The 25034-nt window shown below is 38.5% G+C and overlaps 1 protein-coding gene and 2 long non-coding RNA genes across 4 annotated transcripts; all 3 read right to left on the reverse strand.

Moving 5' to 3' along the window:
* Nucleotides 1–1651: 1651 nt before the first annotated feature.
* LOC129452133 (uncharacterized) lies at nt 1652–11618 on the reverse strand. Of its 2 annotated transcripts, XR_012370725.1 has the most exons (8): nt 11492–11618; nt 4077–4757; nt 3800–3932; nt 3529–3687; nt 2702–2872; nt 2172–2598; nt 1976–2079; nt 1652–1743 (listed from the first exon to the last, which is right to left on the reverse strand). It is a non-coding gene; the product is annotated as an uncharacterized lncRNA (long non-coding RNA). The 2 variants fall into 2 exon arrangements; XR_012370724.1 differs by lacking the exon at nt 11492–11618 and having other exon boundaries at nt 4077–5035.
* LOC141365652 (uncharacterized) lies at nt 7251–10199 on the reverse strand. Its single transcript, XR_012370726.1, has 3 exons — nt 8604–10199; nt 8132–8174; nt 7251–7504 (listed from the first exon to the last, which is right to left on the reverse strand). It is a non-coding gene; the product is annotated as an uncharacterized lncRNA (long non-coding RNA).
* A 6951-nt stretch (nt 11619–18569) lies between the features above and the next one.
* On the reverse strand, nt 18570–21055 carry LOC129450838 (zona pellucida sperm-binding protein 4). The gene is made up of 8 exons (XM_073870284.1): nt 20416–21055; nt 20154–20341; nt 19991–20088; nt 19761–19918; nt 19482–19674; nt 19259–19406; nt 19108–19180; nt 18570–18687 (listed from the first exon to the last, which is right to left on the reverse strand). The coding sequence occupies exons 1-8, from the start codon at nt 21038–21040 to the stop codon at nt 18608–18610; spliced, it is 1563 nt and encodes a 520-aa protein (XP_073726385.1). The 5' UTR covers nt 21041–21055; the 3' UTR covers nt 18570–18607.
* Nucleotides 21056–25034: the final 3979 nt, after the last annotated feature.

Here is a 25034-nt window from a genome sequence, read left to right on the forward strand (position 1 = left end):
TTTTGTACATTATGTTAATACTGCTTTCATTATGAAGGTCCAATTATATTCCTAAAGATTTCACATTAGTATTACTAATTACATTATACTATTAGGAAATAAATTTAAATACCTCCATGTACTCCTTTTTAAACTATATACAACAATTGCCATGCTTTCATTGTGTCTTGATTTTCTTTGTTTCTATTCTATGTAAAGAACTACAGATCATTAAGATCCAACCACAAGAAAACTATAACGTAACACTTCAGGATCTAAAAATGAGTGGGGTTTTATTGTCGTATTTGCTATTCAGTGCGTCTAATCATCTAGATTAGCTGTGATTTTTATCACCAAATGACAAAGTAACTTGATTTCAGAATGTGAAACTAACATGTGTCTTGAGACTTTTGTAACCCTTATTTATAGAAACCAATGGCATGTATCATTGCAAGATGGTAATAAAAGTTAACCTCTTACCACTGTTTTTGCCTGAAGACATTTCTGATATCATTTTCCTGATGTTCCTAGCCAGGCTTCTGAGATAGGTGCGGTGCAGTGGTGTCTCATCTCCCTCATCACAATGATCTTTGCTTCTTGAAGGCGCACTTTTGAAATCTTCTTGGTGAGGGTCTTGCTGGATTCTGAAGTCACACAAATAACAACATCTTAAACACAATTTTGACTGGTATATTCTGAAAAGCAAGCAAAACAAAAGCAGTGCATGTACAGCCCATAATTTGGTGCAGGGTGCAAAATATTTGATTCAGAAAGTCGGCTATGAGAGGTTAAAAAGAAACACTCACACAGTAAAGATTGTCTCCCTTTATCTTTATATCTATATAAGAACAACTTCTTATGCTGCTTATGAGCCTTTAAATAATTCTCCTTATATCACATGTGGTGTAAGCCTGCTGAAGACCTAGTTTCAACATCACCCTAATGAAAAATAATGGACTAAATCTTCAGAGTAGCAGTAAAATTAAAATGAATATTGTAATTGTGTCATTCAATAATTTAAAAGTACAGACAAAAAATATTATGTTTGTTCTTTATCTGTTGTTTCTCTCAAAAGCACTTTTGGTGCAAAAGCACATTTGGTGCAATGAGGCACGACGCCAACTGGATGCCCCGTGGGTGTGCATTGTTTTCAAATAATTCAAAGGACTGGAGTCAATTATTCCTCTTATACCACAGTTACCACAAACATTGCTCTGGTGCCTATTTTTAAGACATTTGACAAGTTAGGTGTGCAGTTATCAGAAATTAATGCATACCCACAGAACATTTCTCACCCAATCAGAATACAGCATTCAACATACCCCTGGTATAACTGCAATCAACAAAAATGACTAAATGTTTTAGATGAGTTATCAACATACCAGTGTGATTATAAATGGTAAATGGTAAATGGACTGCATTTATATAGCGCTTTTAACAGACCTATGGCCATCCAAAGCGCTTTACAATTTTGCCTAACATTCACCCATTCATGCACACATTCATACACCGACGGCGGTGTCAGCCATGCAAGGCGCCATCCAGCTCGTCGGGAGCGGCTGGGGTTAGGTGTCTTGCTCAAGGACACCTCGACACTTGGTCAGGTGGAGCCGGGGATTGAACCACCAACCTTCCGGTTTGTAGACAACCTACATGAACCACTGAGCCACTGTAAAGGCTGGCTTTTCGACGAAGACTAAGAAACATTTGTTCAATTCATTTCTGAAGGTTGTGTAGGTCATCACATCTGGTACCTACCAAATCCTAAAGCAAAAAAAATAATACAAGTAAATGATTATGATGTCTTTTAGGCTGTACATGTCCCAAATCAAATTAATGTCTCAAAGGAGTTTACAAGGACACAAGTTTATTGCGATTAAAACAGGACATACCTTTACTTAAATACTTATACATGGCAAAGATTCTCAGTTACAAAATTGATTATCACACTGCAATATTGTAAACCAATTTCAATAATGTCCATAAAATACATTACCATCAGTAGCCTTTTGTCTGACATCTTGTACCCACTGATTCACAATGTTCTCAGGACACCCCAGTTCACTGCTCAAATCTTCCCGTCTCTGAGACTCAGCCTTTCTGAAAGAATGCCATAAAAATATGTTTGTCCTTGCAATCTTTAAAAGTGAGAAAAATCTTTGTGTCTATATAACTCAGTCATAATATAAGACCTTGATGTATCTGCTGGTTAATGCTGAAGGCCTTCTTGCTTCCATTTGTTCCACCCAATAGCATGGACAGTTAGCATGTCATTCCTGGCTATTAACAAGACATGTATGTGATGAAGGAAGAAAGGTCCCATTAATGCTTGTGGTATTTCAATTAATCCAGAAACTGACAATTGAGTTTAAAATTTAAGAGAGAACTACATGCCAATTTTTTATGTACTTTGAACAGTTACAGCTTACTCTTATGCAATCTCAAAGTACTAGACAGAAAGAATAAAAAAGTGAAAAAATAAAGACAGGTTTCCTAAAATATTATAAATAGGCATCAATTAGATACTTGGTTGTGAGGCCACAACGAGACAGGTAGCTGACCATTTTGACCTCCTCAACTGCAGTTGTACCAGCACCTTCCTGATTTTTGCCAGATTATCTAACAAATGTGTGACACTTATATTACAACCATAAACAGTTACAGTGTATTAATAAGTAATACAAATACAGTTTCAAATGGTACGATAAAGAATATGCATTACCTGACACTTGGTTGAATGAGCCTTGGCATGCATGACAGAAAGGAAAGGTCTCATCTGCAGTAAAGGTCTGAGTTCCAACATGGAGACTGACGCCTTCTCAAGGTATGGCCAAAACTTGCAAGCAATATCTGTTCAAAAGAACTCTCCGTTTGTGGCTGCTTGAAGCTCCTTCTGCAGGTATAGGTGGATAAGAAAATATTACTTCCCGGCACATTAAGAGCTTTGAGTAGCACTCCGTGTCTGCAAACAACCACCTCAAGGCCCTCTTCATCAAGTTTGCTTACTTTTCTGTTAGTTTCAAATTACATCACACCAACAGGCATCTTTATAATGATTGTAGACAATAAAGGTTTACTTTTAAACTAAAGGTTTTTCAGGATTCATGGAGCATTAAAAAGTTATTCTTCTGCTTTCTCTACTCCAGGTACACAAACTAGTTGAAAGTCAGGGTGACAAATTGATATGTAATAATGAATGACCAAGCTATTAAACTAACCACTTTGGGTGCCAGCACACATTCCCATATCCAAATGATTATTTTTGTAAAACGCACACCTAACCTGCCAAATGTCTTAAAATACCCAGAGCAATGTTTGTGGTAACTGTGGTATAAGCAGAATAATTGACTCCAGTCCTTTAAATTATTTGAAAATAATGCACACCTGCTGCGTAGCAGCCCACTGTCAAATATTCCTTACGTATTATATAAGCTCACAACAGCTGGGATACATTAACTATTTAATAAAGCAAAAATTACACATTTCAAATGATGGATTTAAATCAAAAAGTTTATTTTTCCTTAAAACTACAAGAGTAAAAGAACTTACTCTTTTGACAGACGGAATCTGTAGGTTTTTCTGTTGCCATCTGCACAAAGAGCGAGCATTGTTGGGTGTACATGCCGGGCAGGTGAAGTGCTCTACACTGGATGTTTGCATGATCATAAGTGCAGAAATGTGGAGGTCTCACTGTAGGCAATAAACAGACTGAAAACAGAAGTTCAATAATTTGTGAGAAAGCATTAACAATGGGCACAGTAATATAGCTTAGAAAAAATGAGGCTGACAAATCACAAATAATCTGGTAGAACATGGATACCTGTAGCTGAAGCTTTGTATCTCTTCACTTCTGCTTCTTTTTAGTAGTGGACGTCCTTCAGCATTTTCTCCACCTATCGGACATTAAATGTACTCCCTTTAATGGCTGTTGCTTTGCCCTTGGGTTCCTCTGCCTTGCATAAAAGAAAGTGTGCCTTGTATGGTAATACTGAAATACAGCGAACTCTTGAGCAGTTCACACAATTTTTGCACTCTAAATCACACACTTTAGAATGATCACAATACTGCAAGAACACAATCTCAACAAATATACTCACCTTGATTTGAGCAAGAAGCATGTCTGCTATGAAAATAACACCCTCTGCTCTCCCTCTGTCTTGCTCAGCAGCCATTTCAACAATACTACATTGGTCAGACAAAGAGGCATAGGCTAAGTGTTTTGGACAGTGAGAGAGAGAGTAAAATGAATAAAATTACAATACTTGAAAACAGAGAAGCTTGCGAAAGAGTGAGTGAGTGAGTGAGTGACCCTTTTACTGTTTGTACACAATGATGACGTGGCAACGTATGCGCACGCAGTTTGGCAACGGAAGCACGGCAAGAATCAGCAGTGAAGCAACACAGACAGAGAAAGTTAGTTTAAAAAGTTGACTTATCTTCTACACAGTTACCAGATCCGTGTACTATAGTGGAGTGGATAGAAGACGTTAGAAGATGGCCAAATACTAAACATATATTATATTAGTGCAACCAAATGCTACAACCAGACGTTTTGATGTGGGGAAATCGTTTTAATAAACTTTCTGAGTTGCTTACACGTTAGAACCACTGGGAAATAACATCACTTCCGTTGCCAAAATGCGCACGCAGGCTATTTGATCACGTGGGCTGTAAAAGGGTCTATTGAAGTGGCTCTTAAGAAGAGCCGTTGGTTTTCTAAGAAAAAGTATAAACTGTGGGTGATGTTAACAGGGAAGGGTGGTGGGTACTGACCGGACCTGAGAAAAGAAAACAAAAACATGATTAATTCTCTTACAGCAAAGTCTCCTAGGTTTGTCATATTATATATGCAGAACTGTAAAAAAAAGGTAACAGTTATGCTACCTATAAATAAAGCATAAACTGCATAAATGAACAGTTGATCTGATGAGAAATAAATGAAATAATTATCTTGGTACATGAAGCTTGGTTAGATATGGTTACTGTAGTCAAACTTTTACACACTTTCTTCTGAAAGATTTATTAAAAACAATTACAGAACATAACACAATCAATTTTAATCCCTTCTAACGATCAATTGACATAATGTAACTGAAAAAACCAGCTAAAACCAGCTTAAGCTGGTCAAGCTGGTTTTAGCTGGTCTCCCAGCCTGGTCATAGCTGGTGTTATCATGCTGGTTTAAGAGGGGTTTTGGCGACAATTTTTAGCTGGTCAGGCTGGTTTTAGCTGGTCAGGCTGGTCTTAGCTGGTCAGGATGGCTGGTCTTAGCTGGTCAGGCTGGTTTTAGCTGGTTTATGCTGGCCAGGCTGGTTTAGGCTGGTCTTAGCTGGTTTTAGCTGGTCAGGCTGGTTTTAGCTGGTCAGGCTGGTTTAAGATGGCCAGGCTGGTTTAAACTGGTCAGGCTGGTCTTAGCTGGCCAGGCTGGTTTTAGCTGGTCAGGATGGCTGGTCTTAGCTGGCCAGGCTGGTTTTAGCTGGTTTAAGCTGGTCTTGGCTGGCCAGGCTGGTTTTAGCTGGTTTAGGTTGGTCTTAGCTTCTCAGCCGGCATTTCAACGTTGAATCAACGTCAGGGACCAAAGTTGCATCAACGTTGAATTACCTTTTGGTTTTGCAAAGTGAATCAAAGTTGACTTCACGTTGTTTCAATGTTGATTTCACAACATATCAATGTTGTTTCAACGTCACACTTTCAACATAGGTGAATCAAGGTTGATATCGCAAAGCAGTTTTAACGCACTTTTTAACACTAAATATAGATTTTCACTTTAAATTTCAGTACGCACCAAATGATTTGCTGTACATATCATGTTTTTAGTATAATTATTACAAGAATGCAACTTGCTGCTCATTACCTACAGTACAAACCCATCCATAAAACTAAACATCTAAAGTTGGTAAAGTTTGAATGTGAATGATAGCATGTGCCTACCCTTTCTTAATAAACAAAAAAGCAGCTGTTAAAATTGATATTTTATAGATAAAAACAAATTCTTTCAAACAGCTAGGTTTCCAGTTAGTAGTGCGGAAGTTGAATATTCCAAATACAGAATAAAAACATAAAATATGAAAACAAAATAATATTTAAAAGTCATTTTATTCATCTGAATAAAAAAAATATATAGGAAAACTGCAAATATGAATTTTGTTGAAGGTTTAGCTCACAGTCTTCTTATGGCCACCAACACCCTTCCATTCTGGCTCATACTGTACTTAAAACCCGATGAAAGCATCTAAAGAGAAAACAAAAGTTATTTCATTTTCAAAAATGATGCATTTTTAGCCCATGTATAAAAAAATCTTGTTATTGCACATCAGGGTGTGTGTGTGTTCTTTAATGGTCTGTCTAGAAACATAGCATAGCCATCTGATGAAGGAAGAAAGCTGTTGTGTTTACGGTGACAATAAGCTTCAATCAAGATCACCTACAGTGCATTCAGAAAGTATTCAGGGTAGACCCCTTTCACATTTAAATTTTAAGGTGGTTGCATGATACTGTAATTGTTTAGATATTTTCCTCATAAATCTACAATACATACCCCATGACAAACTAAAAACTGAATTTTAGAAACTTCTGCAAATGTATGAAAAAATTAATATTATATTTACATTATACAGATCATTTGCATCAATATCTGCAATTAAGCTCAGCTGCCTCCAATTTCTCTTGATGGTTGCTGATGGGTTCTGATGAACACATGAAGATATTTTGAGGAATGTCTGTAACCAAACTGTCCGGAAGCACCATTGACTTCCATAGTAGGATAAAAGAATACTATAGAAGTGAATGGTGCTTCTGATCGCTTTGGTTAAAAATAAATCCAGCAGTTGCAAAGATTGCTGTGTCATACCCAAAAAGACCGGAGGCTGTAACTGCTACTTCAAAAGGTGCTTCAACTAAGTACTGAGTAAAGGGTCGGAATACTTAGGTCATATCAACTTTAACCCCCCCCCCCCCGCCCCAAGAGATGCTGAACAGAGCAAACATTGACTGGTTGCTTTACGTGTGGGTCAAACAGCCTTTTGTGCAGTCCCTTACCAATAAAAGCTAAGATGGACTCCAGACCTTCTGGACTGTCTGTGAGAGACTTCAAACTCGCCCAGACCAACAAGGCATCTTGTTAGCAGACATCTCGACCTGATCAAAAAATTTGATTAGATACTGGTCTGGTCCTATTTTTAATATATGTTTTACAAACTTACCACAGGTGATCTGGCAAAGCAAAGACTTATAAACAGCATCTTCCCAAATCTCCTCTTCAGGCTCATCATTGCGTTTGATAAAGTTCAGAAAAAGAAAAACGTATTTCATTAGAATACAATCATAAATGTAATGTTTTGGTTAGAAATACAAAAAACTGTGGCCCAAGTACAACTTTGAAAGAAATAAAGAATGTTTACATTTTTTGTCATGGTACAGTGTCACTTCATTACTTTTTGAGTGGTACAGATTGGGCATCTGGAAAGACACATGACTTCACCTCTGTGTATTTTATCACACTTCTTCAAATTGCATGGTAATCTGCCTACAATATAAAACACATAATAAAATAAAAAACAAATAATGGCCCCTTTTCAAAAGAAAATATAAATTGTGAAATACAAAACACTGTATCTTAGTTATTATGATTAGTAGAATTTGACCTGAATACAAAACAAATACTAAATGCATTGTAATGTTGTAGGGGAGATGCTTCAAAAATAAATTGTAAATGATTGATTTCTATTACAACATGCTAGCTTGGTGGTGTGTTACAATGGTGGGTGGTAGCTCATGGACATAGCCATCATTTAAAAAATTATGATTAAAACCATAATACATAAAGATAGAAAATAATGCTGTTATGTACACCACCACAAAGACCAATTTTATATGTCAATATGAAGCCTCTCTAAAACTTATGTCAACATCCACTCTGAACTATGAATTAACTTTTGTCTCTGTCTATTGAAAACAAAGGGTTTGAAATATGTAAGCCTACATACTGTAGAAGGAATAGTGACATACAAAAGAAATGAATTGCTGTGCTGAACAATAACCATTGTATCCTAAACTATTTTCTTATATTTTCCTAATGACAATGATAAACCAGATATGCACTTTTTGAGCACTTGTGTTTTGGATGCAAATATAAACACAAAGTAATACTTACTCTTCAGCCAATGGAAAACATCAAAACACAACAAGAAAATGACCTGTAAAGAAAAGTAAACATAAATATACAATAGTTATTAATCCAGAATTGATGGCTTCTGTTTAAATTCTTAACAGTTTTAACAGGCTAACGTTACTGTAAACTGTGCCCGTACTGTAAGTTAAATAATCTTACATTTACGCGTCAAACCCTACATTTAAATAACTCGCGTTATAATTAACTAAACAATGTCAAATAAATTTGAAGAACGAGGATAACACATTTTTATAGAAGGTAACGTTAAAGACAAATAAAAGATCTGCACTACATTAGCTCAGATGCGTCACGAGCACAGTCAAACCACTGCATCAACATTCAACATTAAAGTTCAGAATATTTGAGTCATATCGAATTAACTGTTACTAAAAACAAAACAAACATAACTGTGAACTTATTTTAATGACTTAACCAGGAATTAATAAAAACGTACCTTAGAATTTGCCATAGAAATGAAAACTGTCGTCTGAGGTAAACGGTTAAAATCCAACTCACGAGGACGGAGGCGCGCGCCCGCAAATACGTGTGTTCGACTTCTTGCTGCGCTGACAGGTTGATAACGTCAATGTACCGCGAGAGTGTAATTCTTGACTCGCTCTCGCGATACATTGACGTCACCAACGTATGATGTCGGTTCTCGCAGCGCAGCATGAAGTCGAACATGACTAATAACCATAGCTAATAACACATAACAAAAGACAAAATGTTAAAAAAACAACAATAAAGATGGTAAAAAAGATGTCCCACGTCCAGACGGAACTGAAAATTAGAACTTGTTTAACAATAAATATTTCTTCTATTAAAATAAACTGAAATATTGTGCTTTTAAAACATAGCTTTTTAGATCTTCATCCGAGGGTGGGTTCAATTATTTCATAAACATGCATGCACATTTTGTTCTAAATGGACAGAGCTTTATAAAAAAATAAAAGAAATGTTTTTATTATAATAAAAGTGTAGTAACTGGTTTTTGATTTAACAACAACAATAAACATAAAAAACTTATCTGCTAAGATAATAACAACCAATGATAATTATTTTAATAATTTAATAATAATACTTATTTTAATAATTAAAATATTTAAAAAAAATGATTAGGCCCTACTATGATTAATGGCAAACTAATGGGGGCTAGCTAAAAAAAATATGGGGCATGTGTGGGTTTTCTGTGGGCATGCCCACTAAAAACCCCCATGGGGCTCAAAAGGGCAAAGTCATAAGGAGCCCGCTCGCCTTGCCCATATGGGCCCTGTGTGGGGCCCATTTGGGATGTGGTGTGAGTTTGCCCTGCCCTGCCCTGCCCACACCGCATGGGCATGTTTTGCTTACAAAAGGCTGAGGGAGCTGTCTGTGGCACAGTAAAGAAAGCCGAGAAAAGGTTGGATGTTATTACATTATTAATGGTATTCTTAAAATTTATATTTGAAACGTTATATTTTAGACATTGTGATGAAAATATACTAAAAATAAAACAACCATAATAATGCTTACAAAAATAGCCTAATCCATCTCCTGAATTCATCATATGGAAATCACATGCCCCACCAGTGTTAAAATCAATGTTATACATAAAATATTTGTAGCTTCTTAAACTTTATATAATATGAGCAACCTAAAACATTTTTTACCAAAAAGGCACTTGTTTTGAAAGGGAAAAATAAAGATACAAAGATGATTTATTTGCATGTGTCTAATATATTTTTAACTTGATCAATTACTTTTGTTAAATTTTAAAAATATAAGTATTTTCATAAAATGAGTTTTTACATTTTTATCTAAAGGATTCACAAATTAAAATGTCATAAAACAACCATTTACCATTCACCGTACTGACATTATTTCAACCAAATTTCAACGTTGATTTTTAAGCATTGTATTAACCTTTTGCAACCGTTTACCATTCACCGTTGTTTCAACATTGTATCAATGTCAACGTTGAAGGTTGGTCATGCCTGCTTGGTGGTCAGGCTGGCTTGTCTTAGCTGGTTTAAGCTGGCCAGGCTAGAAGACCAGCTTGACAAGCCTGGCCAGGCTGGGAGACCAGCTTGACCAGCCTGGGAGACCAGCTTGACCAGCCTGGCCAGGCTGGGAGACCAGCTTGACCAGCCTGGCCAGGCTGGGAGACCAGCTTGACCTGTCTGGCCAGGCTGGGAGATCAGCTTGACCAGCATGCCAGGCTGGGAGACCAGCCTGGGAGACCAGCTTGACCAACCTGGCCAGGCTGGGAGACCAGCTTGACCTGTCTGGCCAGGCTGGGAGATCAGCTTGACCAGTCTGGCCAGGCTGGGAGATCAGCTTGACCAGCATGGCCAGGCTGGGAGACCAGCCTGGGAGACCAGCTTGACCAACCTGGCCAGGCTGGGAGACCAGCCCGGCCAGGCTGGGAGACCAGCTTGACCAGCCTGGCCAGCCTGGGAGACCAGCTTGACCAGCCTGGGAGACCAGCTTGACCAGCCTGGGAGACCAGCTTGACCAGGCTGGGAGACCAGCTTGACCAGCCTGGCCAGGTTGGGAGACCAGCTAAAACCAGCTATTTCCATCTTAAACCAGCTAAAACCAGCTTGACCAGCTTAAGCTGGTTTTAGCTGTTTTTTTCAGCAGGGTGCACAAACTAGCCTTATTATATAAATAATATTAAATAATTAAATAAATGTATTCTGCTCACCAAGGCTGCATTTATTTGATATAAAAACACTTATAATGTGAAATATTATTGTAATCTGAATGTAATAATGTGAAATATTATTGTAATCTGAATGTAAGTGCTGCTGACGGTGGCAGCAGCGATCGCTCTCTGTGATCGATTGGTTCCGCCTTGTATGTTTAGATGAGCAGATTTACAATGAACACAATTATTTACTTAAATCGGTTATTTTTTCATTTAGAGCTTATTTCACGAACTGCATTCCGCGCGAAATTAATAAAACTACTGGTTTAAAAACGCCAGAACAACTGTTTAGCAACATAATATAATGCAGTCACTGCAGCTTTCTGTGATTAATACAGCTGATTATCCAACAGTCATCCAATAATGTTTCTGACCTTAATAACGTAAAAACCACTATAGATAACTCCATAGTCCACACACGCAAATTAAATGTTATGCTGCACCAACTTTAGGATTTCTTAAATGACCGCACCTGAACAAACAATTATGTCCTAAATATGAGCGAATTGGATTCTGACCAAACGCGTGCACTGACTTGTCTGTTGCCTTAGCGGTGATATTATATTGCTAACGTTGCAACAAAGACTTAACATAAACACAGGATTTACTCAATTTTAGTAACATTAATCACCAAATTTCCAAGAAAGCCTTACCCATGGAGCTCCAGAGAACGCAATATCACTGCGTCGCTTCTCTTGTTGAAGTTGTTGGCAATAAGAAATTATCGCCCCCTATTGGTTATCATCCTTATAAATGCGTGTCATTTTCACGCCTTGAGGAGGCAAAGCGTGACATTGACACGCATCCTCTAGTGGACCAGCGTGTCTATTACACGCTTTAGCGTGATACTGGGTTGAATGCTCAGTTAACTTGAATAAACCAGGTTTCATGACGTATGCAGCCTTCATATGCGACCTCCGCAGGGTACAGCCTTCGGATTGAGAAACGGCCAAAGTGAAGTTGATGGGACAGCAGAGATGATCAGCTTGTTGATTTGTGGCAACAGCACGAATGTTTATACAACGTGTCTTTTAAAAATTATTCCAAGCACTATCATTGAAATTTCTTCCTGCAAATCGTCCGCCATGCTTATTCTGAAGTCTTGCAAGATTTTGTGGGATTTTCTGTGTTCACAGTCGAGACTCTGGTTAAAATCTGTTTGTGTGTGGTGTGCTGTCTTTCACACATAATGGCACACCACACACTATAGGAGCAAAACGCTTAAAATTTTATCCTCATGCCTGTAGTCTCTCACATTTTTAAAATCTTATAAGATGTAAAAAATCTTTTGGTGTGTACACAGCCTAATGGAGACACTGCATAGGGAAGCAGAGTGTTAGATGTAATGCAACACATTTAACTACAGAAAAGAAAAAGAGCCATCAAGTGCCTAGGTTAGGAAAAGAGGAAAGATGAGGAGAAACATACAGAAGATAAAAGTATGTGTGCTGCTATATATAATGAAGTATAATATAAAGTATATCTAATATATCATGTAGCTTGCTATGCAGTTACACAGAGCAGTATTATTTTTTTCTGTCCAACTAGCTGATGTAGCATTAAGCACCCACTGAAAAGTTTAGGATCACTTAAAGTGCCCATATTATGAAAAACTCACTTTTTCTTGGTTTTGGGGTGTTATTTTGTGTCTCTGATGCTCCCACACGCATACAAACTTGGAAAAAAATCCATCCATGCTGTTTTGAGTGAGATACACGTTTCTGAATGTCCTCTGCCTTGAGTCTCAGATCGCGCGAGTTCAAACTCAGCTCTGTTGTGACGTCACAAAACGTTTCGTCACATTCAGTTTGAATTTTCCCGCCCACCACCCCACTTGCAGGTCTCCACCCACCAGGGAGCTATAGAGAGAGCACAGAGCAGTCAGTCACTTTGCTGTTACCCTCTGTGCTGTTATCATGTCTCACTGAAATAACAGCGTAATTTGGATATTATGGAATATACTCCCGCCTACTTTTAAAAACACAGTTTTAACGCGTGGTTATTGGAACCCGGAGTAATCTTATATACAGTGTGTTACGACGCAAATAGTCCTCAGATTGTAGGCGATAAGACCTTCTGAATAAAGTTCTGAATAAAGAAAGTGTCAGGTTGCAATATTTTAATTCCTACTGGCCACCGTCAAAAGTCCAAAAGGATTTCCGTTTTCATTTATGTTTCTTAAAAATGTTTTTATGCCTTTATTTTACTATTTAATGGGATGAATATTGGGATTTCAGTGTGAAAACAAAGCATGATTGGTAGGTAGTGATGTTCAAAAACACACAAACATGTAGATGTGGTAAAGAAGTAAACTCAAAGACAAATAAGTTGGCATTAGTTGAAGTTTACTCAAAATTTACAGTTCTCTTATTCACATGCCCTCACATGAGGGTTGGGCGGTATATCAACTTTTGGTAATATATTGGTATTTTTTCCAGCAGGATACATGATGAGACAATACATAAACAAAGGCTTTTGTGGACTTCCACATACAGTAGAATCGATAACAACAGAGTCCTTTACAGTAGTTTATTTCTGATAACAAGGAAATTAAATTACAGGTAAATTACCTTTGATCATATATCATATCTAATGCGTATCAACTATTACACGTATCAACTATTATGACGTTACTCTGTAAAATGAATGTATATACACAAAATTTTAGTGTGTTGTCCCAAAATTAACACTAATGTGTTGTTTTTAACACATTCATTCTAAGAGTGCAATATTAGCTACAGGGGTTGCATAAGGCACCTTAAAGGGACACACCACTTTTTTGGAAATATGCTCATTTTCCAGCTCCTCTAGAGTTAAACATTTGATTCTTACCATTTTGGAATCCATTCAGATGACCTCCGGGTCTGGCGGTACCACTTTTAGCATAGCTTAGCATAATCCATTGAATCTGATTAGACCATTAGCATCACACTAAAAAATAACCAAAGAGTTTCAATATTTTTTCTATTTAAAACTTGACTCTTCTGTAGTTACATCGTGTACTAAGACTGACAGGAAATTAAAAGTTGTGATTTTCTAGGCAGATATGGCTATGAACTATACTCAGTGTTGGGAACGTTACTTTAAAAAAGTAATTAGTTATGGTTACTAATTACTTCTCACAAATAGTAAATGAGTTAGTAACTGCGCTACATTATTATAAAAGTAATTAATTACCAGGAAAAGTAATTACTGCGTTACTTAAAAAAAAAAAATATTTCAAATAACTTGAATGCCCCTTACAAAATTAAATATGTTAAATGACTAAAATGGACACTAAAGAGAAATCACTAATTTTGTGGCAGCATGTGACGATGTGAGGTGCTTTATTAGATCAGAATTACTTTTTCTTCATGGGCATAAGTTGCACGTTACACAAACATTCTTGCCTTTCACCTCAACAATGGAAAAGTAGTGCTCTATACTTCGTGTTTGCGACAGCTACCTTTGAGCTTGTTGTACTTGCCATCGCCCTGTCGCCGGTGTTTTCTGAGTGATTGATGCGCGATGACCGGGCTGCATGTCAGTGCTTTGAGATGGGGCACAGCAGCAGCACCGTCCGCTGCTTGTTGAGAAGAGAAAACGACGCGTATTTTCATGTCAGTCTACAAAAGTCTCCAACCACGCCAGAAAAGATAGCTAGATTTGTCCTATAAAGTCGCTAAAGTGATAGAAAGTTGCTAAATCTAGTGACAAAGTGACCAAGTTGCTCAGACTTTTTAACACTGCTCTGCTCGCTCCTCGGACTGCGCGTGTGGGGGGGGGCTTTTTGTGAACTCTGCCTCTGGTTGGCTACCGATGGAAATTAAGCCAATCACCATCCGTTATGTTTCTCACAACACACACAAGAGAAAAACAGTGTTTGGCTGAGAGAGTGAGCATACGCGGCTGAAAATCACTTCAGTGAGATCAATTTTAGTAACACGCAGCATTTTAATGTCAGTAACGATAACGGCGTTATAAGGAAACAGTAATTTATTTGATTACTCGTTACTGAAAAAAATAACGCAGTTACTAACGCCGATTACTTATAACACCGTTATTCCCATCACTGACTTTACTCTCATTCTGGCGTAATAATCAAGGACTTTGCTGCTGTAACATGGCTGCAGCAAGCGTAGTGATATTATGCACTGCCCAAAAATAGTCCCCTGCCCTTGAATGTAACCAAGGGAACTTAAGGGTGTTGCAGAAAAAAAGCTTTAGTATTTTATAACGGCAAAACTGGGTGGCTGTCGTGAAACACTTAAAGATTTCCCTTACCTTTAAACCGTTAAAGGGATTATACTGTATGCAAGACCCTTAAATTATTCTTAGTATTTGTTTCAGAGATCAGTTTAGCCACTAGCCAGACCTATAAATACTGTTGTGTGTGCCCTGCTGTAACATGGCTGCAGAAGCGCAATGATATTACACAGTGCCTGAAAATAGTCCCCTGCTATTGAAAGTTACCAAGGGGACTACTTTCAGGCCCTGCGTAATATCATTGCGTCTGCTCCAGCCATGGTACGACAGCAAAGTTCTTGATTATTACGCCAGAATGAGAGTATAGTTCCTAGCTATATCGACCTAGAAATCGCAACTTTTAATTTTCTGTCGGTTTTAGAAGAGTCAAGTTTTAAATAAGAAAAATATCAAAACTCTTTGGTTATTTTTTTAGACGTGATGCTAATGGTCTAATCAGATTCAATGAATTATGCTAAGCTATGCTAAAAGTGCACCAGACCCGGAGATCAGCTGAATGGATTCCAAAACAGTAAAAATCAAGTGTTTACCTCTAAGGGAGCTGGAAAATGAGCATATTTTCAAAAAAAGTGTAGTATCCCTTTAAAATTCCTCCTAAGAGGTGGCAATTTCGAACAATTTCGAACAATTTCGCTCCACCCATAACCCTACCCTTAAACAAATTAGTCACCTTGTAAAACAGTTATAAATTGCTATAAGATTGTGTTGCCTACATTAATGTCAGAATTCCATTTTGAAATGTCTTGTTTATACCCTAAAAGCGTCTGTTGTTAGCAGGAAAAGTCTGTTGCAGTAATGTGTACCCCAGAGGCATACTTCTTCAGGTTCAGAGAGGTACATAGAAAGATTTTGCTTTGTAAGTCCTGGTTACCTGCAAGTCACAGTTTCTCTTCAAATCTGTACATGACATTTAATTCACGTATGAGTTATATTTCATATTTCCATGGTATCGTACAATGAACACAAATTACTAGATTTTTATTAAACAACCTGTCTGAGTTTCAGGTTTAAGTAAATTCACTTTCAGCTCTTTCAAAGAGTTTCTCTAAAATTGCCTGACAAGCAGTCAAAATGTATAAAACCTCAGGTGTCTAAATAATTAAGCAATATCGCTCGAGTAGGAGTGTGATATAGCTCTATATCATCACAGCTGTGATTAGGCCACTCGGCCGGAGGCAATCACAGCCGTGATGATATAGAGCTATATCACACGACTCCGAGAGCGATATTGCTTTTATACAACAGTTCGACGGCACACGTTTGAAAAACGAAAACTAGAAAACAACAACGGAGTTATTTTAAAAGCCTCTTTGTTTGAGAACTACTTCTTCCGCCACGGATTTGAGGGCAGCCAGAATGACAGGTAAAACTTTCGGCTGCTTTGAAGCTCATAACAACTCAATGGACGGTAAAGCCGTTACTTTATATTACCGTTTCTTGGTCACAAAGTGTAGTTTTAAGATTAGTTCAGTCGAGAATGTATATGTATTATATTTAAATCTGCAGTCGATTAGTAAAGATAGCGCCTGTTTGAACGTTTGCTTAGTGAGATTCGGTACGAATGAGAACCAAAGCATGAGCGGACATCAGTGTTCACTCGCCCCGCTGACCACCGCCCTCTCTGGGCTACATATCTGACAGAGATACCCTGGCTCAAATGTTGGCCTTGTTTGTCAGCAGTATTTGGTGTCATGATCAAACTATTACTTGTTTTTTTAATTCATATTTAGTGTCTTTTGTGTTGTTATTGTTTTGGCGCGAGGTAAAATTTAATAAAACTACTTGTATAACGTTACTATTGCTTTCTCATTTATTCTTAACGTGATACGAGCACTCGATTATTATTATTAAACTTTGTTCTCGTCAGTACTATATAAAACGTTTTTTTATAAGTGTCAGAGAGATGTTTTTGCATGCTGCTTATAAATATACCAGTGGCGATATCTCATAACATGTTTTAATAGTCACGTCACGATAAAGTAAATGATCAATGTCCACATTTAAAAGCTGCGGTGCTTACCTGCAGTTCCACGATGTTTTCGCGTTCTGATAAAAGATATAGCTCCAGAAAAAAACGAGTGTTTATATTCCTCTTTCCAAGTGTTAATCGTCCACACGATGTGACAAGACATTTCTCCCATTAACTTTAACGTAACATACAAGAGCACTGATCTTTGAAGGAATAATAACTTCCGATTGTGGATTCACAGACTGATTTATGAGCTAGTAATAATGAGACCCACGGAGAGTGATTCAAAACAGGGCGTCTGTGTTTTTCCATTCAGAGATGAGCTAGTCTCGCGTAGCCAGACCTTCAATACAACAGTTTGTGGGCGTGACGTCTGAGGCTGAGACTAGAGATGAGCCTGCTTAGGACCTCCATTCACTAGGTGGCGGAATAATACGAAAGGTGAAGCGGTTACAGTGCCGTTATCAGCACAATATCGTATAGCTCTTAGCCAATCAGATTCGAGAACCAGAAAGAACTGTTGTATAAGTTACTTTATTGTACCTTACAATATTAATGGTTTTATCATTGTAATAAGTTACTTTACACATATTAAAGCTGTAATTGTGTAACCTTTACATGTTTATAATAAACCAAAAATCAGTTATACTGTAGAGTGTTGAAAACTAACCATACGCCGATTCGCAAAAGTAGCTTATAACAATAATTTATCATTTCACACGTTAGAGCGGATTTTGTGGGAAATGTCAGTTTGACAACTTCACTTTTAAAAGGATACAGTAGTTCACCCAAAAAATTCTGATCATTTACTCACCCACGTGTTGTTTTAAACCTGCATGAGTTTCTTCATTCTGCTGACCACAAAGTTATTTTGATAAATGATTGGTAACCAGCTGACTTTCATAGTAAGAAAAACAAATACTATGGAAGTCAATGGGTTCCATTGACTGTGCATGTGGGCGAGTAAAGATGGAATATTTTTTGGTGAACCATCCCTTTAACCCATTTAAAGATTTAAAATAACCTGTAATTTTATGTTTTACAATAGATTTTTTTTAATTGGCGATAGAGAGGCAAAAGTTCTGCATTACAACTTCAGCCTTTTACCTGGAACAGCCCTTTTTGAGTGGGGGGTTAAAAGCTGAGGCACTATGAAGTGGAAAAACATCCACTTTTTGGACAAAGTATATGGTAACATGAGCCACATGAAGTTTACAGCTCTGTTGTGTATCAGTTTCTTAGTTTATACAAAGTTTTTGAATAGGGTTTGTTTCCAAATAAACTGAAAATGTCCCACTGGCCTTCATTTCTATTTTGATTATATTGTTAACTTTAATAAACCTCAAACATGTATACATTTATTTGTCCCAAAAATGGTCGGACAGAGGGTTAACAGAAGTTGCACATAACAAAGATTACCATTGACTCAACTCCATAGAGAGCACCCATTAAGATCAAGTCTGATATGTAGTGTTACACTCCACAATCATGCAGTCAAATTACCACAGACTAATGTATGACACTTACTCAAACTTTATTAAAACAGCACAACACATCAAGTCATGATGATAGTAACAGGTCCACTAGAAACCACAGCTCCCTCACTAGAGGTGGACACCACATCAACTGCTCTACCTGCAGAACAAGAAAGAGAAATGAAAAAGCCACTACTACACAGACAAAGGGTGTTTCTCAATACACTTCCTCATTCCTACATTCTACAACCTGGTTTCCAATTGAGCCTTCCCATCTTGTGGACATCTCATATCAATTTAATGCCTATACTTTTTGTATATGAGACAATATATTTAACATTCATATTAAGACCACCCATATAAATGATCAGTGAAACCAGTTTTACAGCACTTAAGAATGTTTGTCTTCATTTTAATGTAGTAATGCTATGAACTTCACTCAATGCACTTTATAATGTAATAGAAAAGGAACTCCCTTGAGTCTAAGGTTATGCAGTTTTACTTAATGCTCGGTCCTCACGTCCTTGAGAAAACAAGGACGCAAGGAACTGAGAAGCACCTCAATATTTAAACAACTTACGTTTCCTAGCACAGCTCTGCTCACAGGACCCAGAAGCAGGATGGCAGACTGCAGTACTGCAGTGAATGAAGATCTGACAAGAGAACATGAACCCTTAGTACCCTCAAAACTACAGAGGGAGTAAAAGTGTTAGGTGATCAAGTGATCATACTGTTTCCTGCAGAGGGGCCATTGATGCTGGATCCACAAATGTAAACATCTTTACAATGAAGCGTTTGTAGTGGGTTGGGAATGGAAGATCAGAAGAGCCAACCACAGGAACCAGAGTGGTCAGGTAACGATCATCCTGGTAAGGGCATCTAAAACAGAGAGGACTTGCAGTCAGGACTTGTTCACATCAGGCTAACTGGACAATCACTTCACATCCTACTTACCCATTAACTAGAAGGTCCCACTGGGGTAGACTGAGTGGACTCGGGGTTGATGTCGCCCAACAATGTCCCAACATCAGGACAATATTGGGGTCGGTCCGCTCCATAATGCGCACCTCAACATACACAGGCTCTCGCAGGACCTTAGTGACTGGATATTCAGCATCACTGTAGTAGGAAGTGTACGCCTCATCCCCTGAGAAACATAATGCGTGTTACTGTTGAATGCAGTTTTACAAAGATACTGTAGTAGCTTGTTTCAGGAGGACATTTATGAGTTACCTTCTGCACAGCCTTTGGTGACACACTGACCATTTGCCAGTCTAAGCTCCACCCTGAGGGGTCCAGGAGCAGCTACTGGTGGAGGAGGAGGAACAGTGTTGACCTCCACAACCAGAGCTTCCACAGCAGTGGCAGAATATCTACACTGGAAGAGAAGCCTATACAACAAACAGTGAACTTCTTGGATTTGTTTATTGAGCTCTAGTCACGATAAGACACAAATGACTTACTCAAAATGGCTGTCTCTTGTGATGGAGCCAAGAGGTCCAATCCCCACTTCATAGGATGAAGTCATTCTGTTCTCATAAACCACATAGCCGTTTTCCTCCTGTCAACAGGAAGATGGACAAAGTCAAATCTGTTCAAGGACATCAAAATCAACAGCTAACTCACCATCATGCTTGTGCCACAGGCTGTGACAGGAAACTGGTATATGGCAAAGGAAGGTGTGGAACCAACAGGAGCACAAGGTGGATCACTTCCACCCAGTAGATGGATTGAATCCAGACTCAGATGAGGCAGTGTAACATCTCTAGCCACCACTAACACAAACTGACCATCTCTGATACACTGGACAGTCACTGTAATGAGAAGAAAAAGACCAAGTCAGAGAAACTGTTTGACAGGTAAGGTTTTACTAGTTTAACAATCTTACCTGACATCCCATAATAACACCGCTGTCCATTAAAGCAGCAGTTGATAGCTTCACACTCAGCACCACTGATACCAGGTTGTCCACATTGGATCTGATCAGAATCAGCAACGCTACACATGTTAAGAGGATCCGTTTTCAGCACTGGCAGCTGCTGCGGTTGTTTTTGTTGCTGCTGTGGTGGTTGCTGCGGTTGTTTTTGTTGCTGCTGTGGTGGTTGCTGCGGTTGTTTTTGTTGCTGCTGTGGTGGTTGCTGCGGTTGTTTTTGTTGCTGCTGTGGTGGTTGCTGCGGTTGTTGTTTTTGTTGCTGCTGTGGTGGTTGCTGCGGTTGTTGTTTTTGTTGCTGCTGTGGTGGTTGCTGCGGTTGTTGTTTTTGTTGCTGCTGTGGTGGTTGCTGCGGTTGTTTTTGTTGCTGCTGTGGTGGTTGCTGTGGTGGTTTTTGTTGCTGCTGTGGTTTTTGTTGCTGCTTCTGCTGAAACTGAAACATCTGAGGAGACTGTTGTCCAGGTTGTTGATAGACTGAAGCTTGAGGAATCTGGGGTGAATTACTCCACCATGGAACAGCATGGCAGAAAGCACATAACCACACAAACAGCACCAACTGCCTCATAAACCAACTCTCTCCCATTGTTCCAGAATTTAGTACACCACCAATGTGTTTCCCTACTCTTTATATATTCTGCACACTGCCACTTTAACACTGGTCCCTCCCTGTTCAATTAACAATCATGGTCCTTCAGATTAACCCTAAGTGACTACAAGCCGCCGCTAATTATAATTAATAAACGTGCCTGCGCTAACATTGGACAATACCAAGAGTTTTACTAAATGATCTCATCTTTACAGCATGACAAACAGCAATTCTAGAGGACATTTTTTTTACATTGTGCAAGAGGAATGCATTTAAACCAGCCAATGTGGTATTTAAACTAAGGCTGAAGAAGTTCTATACTCTGTAGACTTTATTGAATCTTTTCCAAAAGAGGCATTCATGGATAAACAAACCGTAAAGGCAGATCTTTTTACTGAGATCTTTCACATGCACAGACTTACTCTGATTATGCTTAATAAGCTGATCACTTGTAAGGTCGTGTCTACTCACTGAAATCTTTTCTTTAAAGTTAAATCCAATCGGCACATGTAGACTTCTGTCCGTTTCCCCAATCTATTGTTAACGCCTGAAAGGTGCTGTGTGTAGACTTTAGCTGCATCTAACGGTAAGATTATGAATTGTAACCAACATCTCAGTCCACAGCTCACCCCTCCCTTTAGAATCACATAGAGAAGCTACAGTAGCCCCCACAAGACAAACACATCATCATCTGAGACAGCATAATGACGAAATGTGTTCGTAGAGCAGTTTGTCCATTTAAGGCTACAGTAGAAACATGATGGTGACTTCCATGTAAGGGAACCCGTGGTGTATGTAGCTAAAAACGTCTCATTCAAAAGTAATAAAAACAATACAGTTTATTACGTAAAGTCTTTATACACCACTGATAGTATAGTCATGTACATTAAATTACATTTCTGTCAAGAGATCCTTCTAAAGTTACACAATACCCATTTCCATTGCACATCCAAAAACTCCTTTAAACAATTTTCTCCAACTAATCCTGACCTTGTGCATTGATCCAAGGATGAAGCATGACTTTAAACCAGGAGGGGGGAATCCTGGTCCTGAAGGGCCACTGTCCTGAAAAAATCAAATCAAAGCGTGTTTTCACATATACACTGTTTAGGTCGGCCCAAATGACGTGTCGCTCCGAGTATGGTGCGTTTGGGTCAGTGTGAACACAACAGCCACACTCGGGTGCGCACTAAACGGCCGCTCCGAGACCGCTCTAAACAGGTGGCCCGGAGCGGCTGTCGCCGAACTCTGGTACGACCCACCTGTGGTGTGAACACTGCCGGACCTCGGGCCGAACCAAATACAGGAAGTTCTCCACATGTCTGAGCAACTAGGCTTCCGTTGTGACGTGAGCCGAGTGTTATATTGTGGGTTAACAACAAACAAGCCAATCCTGGTCCGTTGCATAGAGATTCGCTGTCTCCTTTACGTTTGAGCTGATGATTTTATAAATGCATAGCTGTCCTCCACACACAAATAGTGACATTACAGGCTTTTTGGCAAACGGCTCCGTGAGAAAGGCTTTAATAGAACAGCTACGCAATTTCGTGTTAAAGCAAAGAAACTTTGCAAAGACGTGCATCGTTTATCTCCACATCTTGATAGCTGCGCTCTCCCTGTCAGGCTGGTTGTCGTGGAAACGTGGGGGTGGTCATGAGACGGTAAGAGCTGTCAGAGACCAATGACAGCACTGACCGTTGTCACATGGTGTACGGTGCGGCATTTCGAGTAAAGTAAAAAATATATATGTGAACACGGACCGCACTGACTGAAAAATGATACAATGTATTTTATTGGACTTTCATGGATCATTTCCCCCTTCCGACAATCCCAGCTATGTCCTGAGTATCGTGATGGTTCTACAGATTATTTTATCATATACGTCATCAAGACGTATTTTGGAATATTAACCGTTATAAAATTGCCTATTATTCCTAGTTTATCGTATATTGTTGTAATATACTAATGACTTGCCAATGTAATGCTCAGTTAACTTGAATAAACCAGGTTTCATGACGTATGCAGCCTTCATATGGGACCTCCGCAGGGTACAGCCTTCGGATTGAGAAACGGCCAAAGTGAAGTTGATGGGACAGCAGAGATGATCAGCTTGTTGATTTGTGGCAACAGCACGAATTTTTAAACAACGTGTCTTTTAAAAATTATTCCAAGCACTATCATTGAAATTTCTTCCGGCAAATCGTCCGCCATGCTTATTCTGAAGTCTTGCAAGATTTTGTGGGATTTTCTGTGTTCACAGTCGAGACTCTGGTTAAAATCTGTTTGTGTGTGGTGTGCTGTCTTTCACACATAATGGCACACCACACACTATAGGAGCAAAACAGTTAAATCTAGGATTTTTTATCCTCATGCTCTATCACATTTAAAAAATCTTATAAGATGTAAAAAATCTTTTGGTGTGTACACAGCCTAATGGAGACACTGCATAGGGAAGCAAAGTGTTAGATGTAATGCAACACATTAAACTACAGAAAAGAAAAAGAGCCATCAAGTGCCTAGGTTAGGAAAAGAGGAAAGATGAGGAGAAACATACAGAAGATAAAAGTATGTGTGCTGCTATATATAATGAAGTATAATATAAAGTATATCTAATATATCATGTAGCTTGCTATGCAGTTACACAGAGCAGTATTATTTTTTTCTGTCCAACTAGCTGATGTAGCATTAAGCACCCACTGAAAAGTTTAGGATCACTTAAAGTGCCCATATTATGAAAAACTCACTTTTTCTTGGTTTTGGGGTGTTATTTTGTGTCTCTGATGCTCCCACACGCATACAAACTTGGAAAAAAATCCATCCATGCTGTTTTGAGTGAGATACACGTTTCTGAATGTCCTCTGCCTTGAGTCTCAGATCGCGCGAGTTCAAACTCAGCTCTGTTGTGACGTCACAAAACGTTTCGTCACATTCAGTTTGAATTTTCCCGCCCACCACCCCACTTGCAGGTCTCCACCCACCAGGGAGCTATAGAGAGAGCACAGAGCAGTCAGTCACTTTGCTGTTACCCTCTGTGCTGTTATCATGTCTCACTGAAATAACAGCGTAATTTGGATATTATGGAATATACTCCCGCCTACTTTTAAAAACACAGTTTTAACGCGTGGTTATTGGAACCCGGAGTAATCTTATATACAGTGTGTTACGACGCAAATAGTCCTCAGATTGTAGGCGATAAGACCTTCTGAATAAAGTTCTGAATAAAGAAAGTGTCAGGTTGCAATATTTTAATTCCTACTGGCCACCGTCAAAAGTCCAAAAGGATTTCCGTTTTCATTTATGTTTCTTAAAAATGTTTTTATGCCTTTATTTTACTATTTAATGGGATGAATATTGGGATTTCAGTGTGAAAACAAAGCATGATTGGTAGGTAGTGATGTTCAAAAACACACAAACCTGTAGATGTGGTAAAGAAGTAAACTCAAAGACAAATAAGTTGGCATTAGTTGAAGTTTACTCAAAATTTACAGTTCTCTTATTCACATGCCCTCACATGAGGGTTGGGCGGTATATCAACTTTTGGTAATATATTGGTATTTTTTCCAGCAGGATACATGATGAGACAATACATAAACAAAGGCTTTTGTGGACTTCCACATACAGTAGAATCAATAACAACAGAGTCCTTTACAGTAGTTTATTTCTGATAACAAGGAAATTAAATTACAGGTAAATTACCTTTGATCATATATCATATCTAATGCGTATCAACTATTACACGTATCAACTATTATGACGTTACTCTGTAAAATGAATGTACAGTGGATATAAAAAGTCTACACACCCCTGTTTAAATTGCATGTTTTTGTGATTTATAAAATGAAACCAAGATGAATCATTCTGGAACCTCTCAATTCCCCACTTCAAACCCATATACCAAAGCAATCAACATCAAGAACAATTTTGTGGTGAACAAATGGCAAGCAAAGTTGCACAATAATCAGGTTGCATAAGTGTGCACACCCTTTTACAA

The sequence above is a fragment of the Misgurnus anguillicaudatus genome, chromosome 8, assembly GCF_027580225.2.
Source record: "Misgurnus anguillicaudatus chromosome 8, ASM2758022v2, whole genome shotgun sequence".
Lineage (NCBI taxonomy): Eukaryota > Metazoa > Chordata > Actinopteri > Cypriniformes > Cobitidae > Misgurnus > Misgurnus anguillicaudatus.

Bases quoted from the DNA above. Each gene is read 5' to 3' on its own strand.
- LOC129450838 (XM_073870284.1), bottom strand. From the start codon at position 21,040: ATGGGAGAGAGTTGGTTTATGAGGCAGTTGGTGCTGTTTGTGTGGTTA. The intron at 20,089-20,153 runs GTGAGTTAGCTG...TCCTGTTGACAG, and splicing joins CCTGTGGCACAAGCATGATG to GAGGAAAACGGCTATGTGGT. The intron at 19,919-19,990 runs GTAAGTCATTTG...TTTGTTGTATAG, and splicing joins ACAAGAGACAGCCATTTTGA to GCTTCTCTTCCAGTGTAGAT.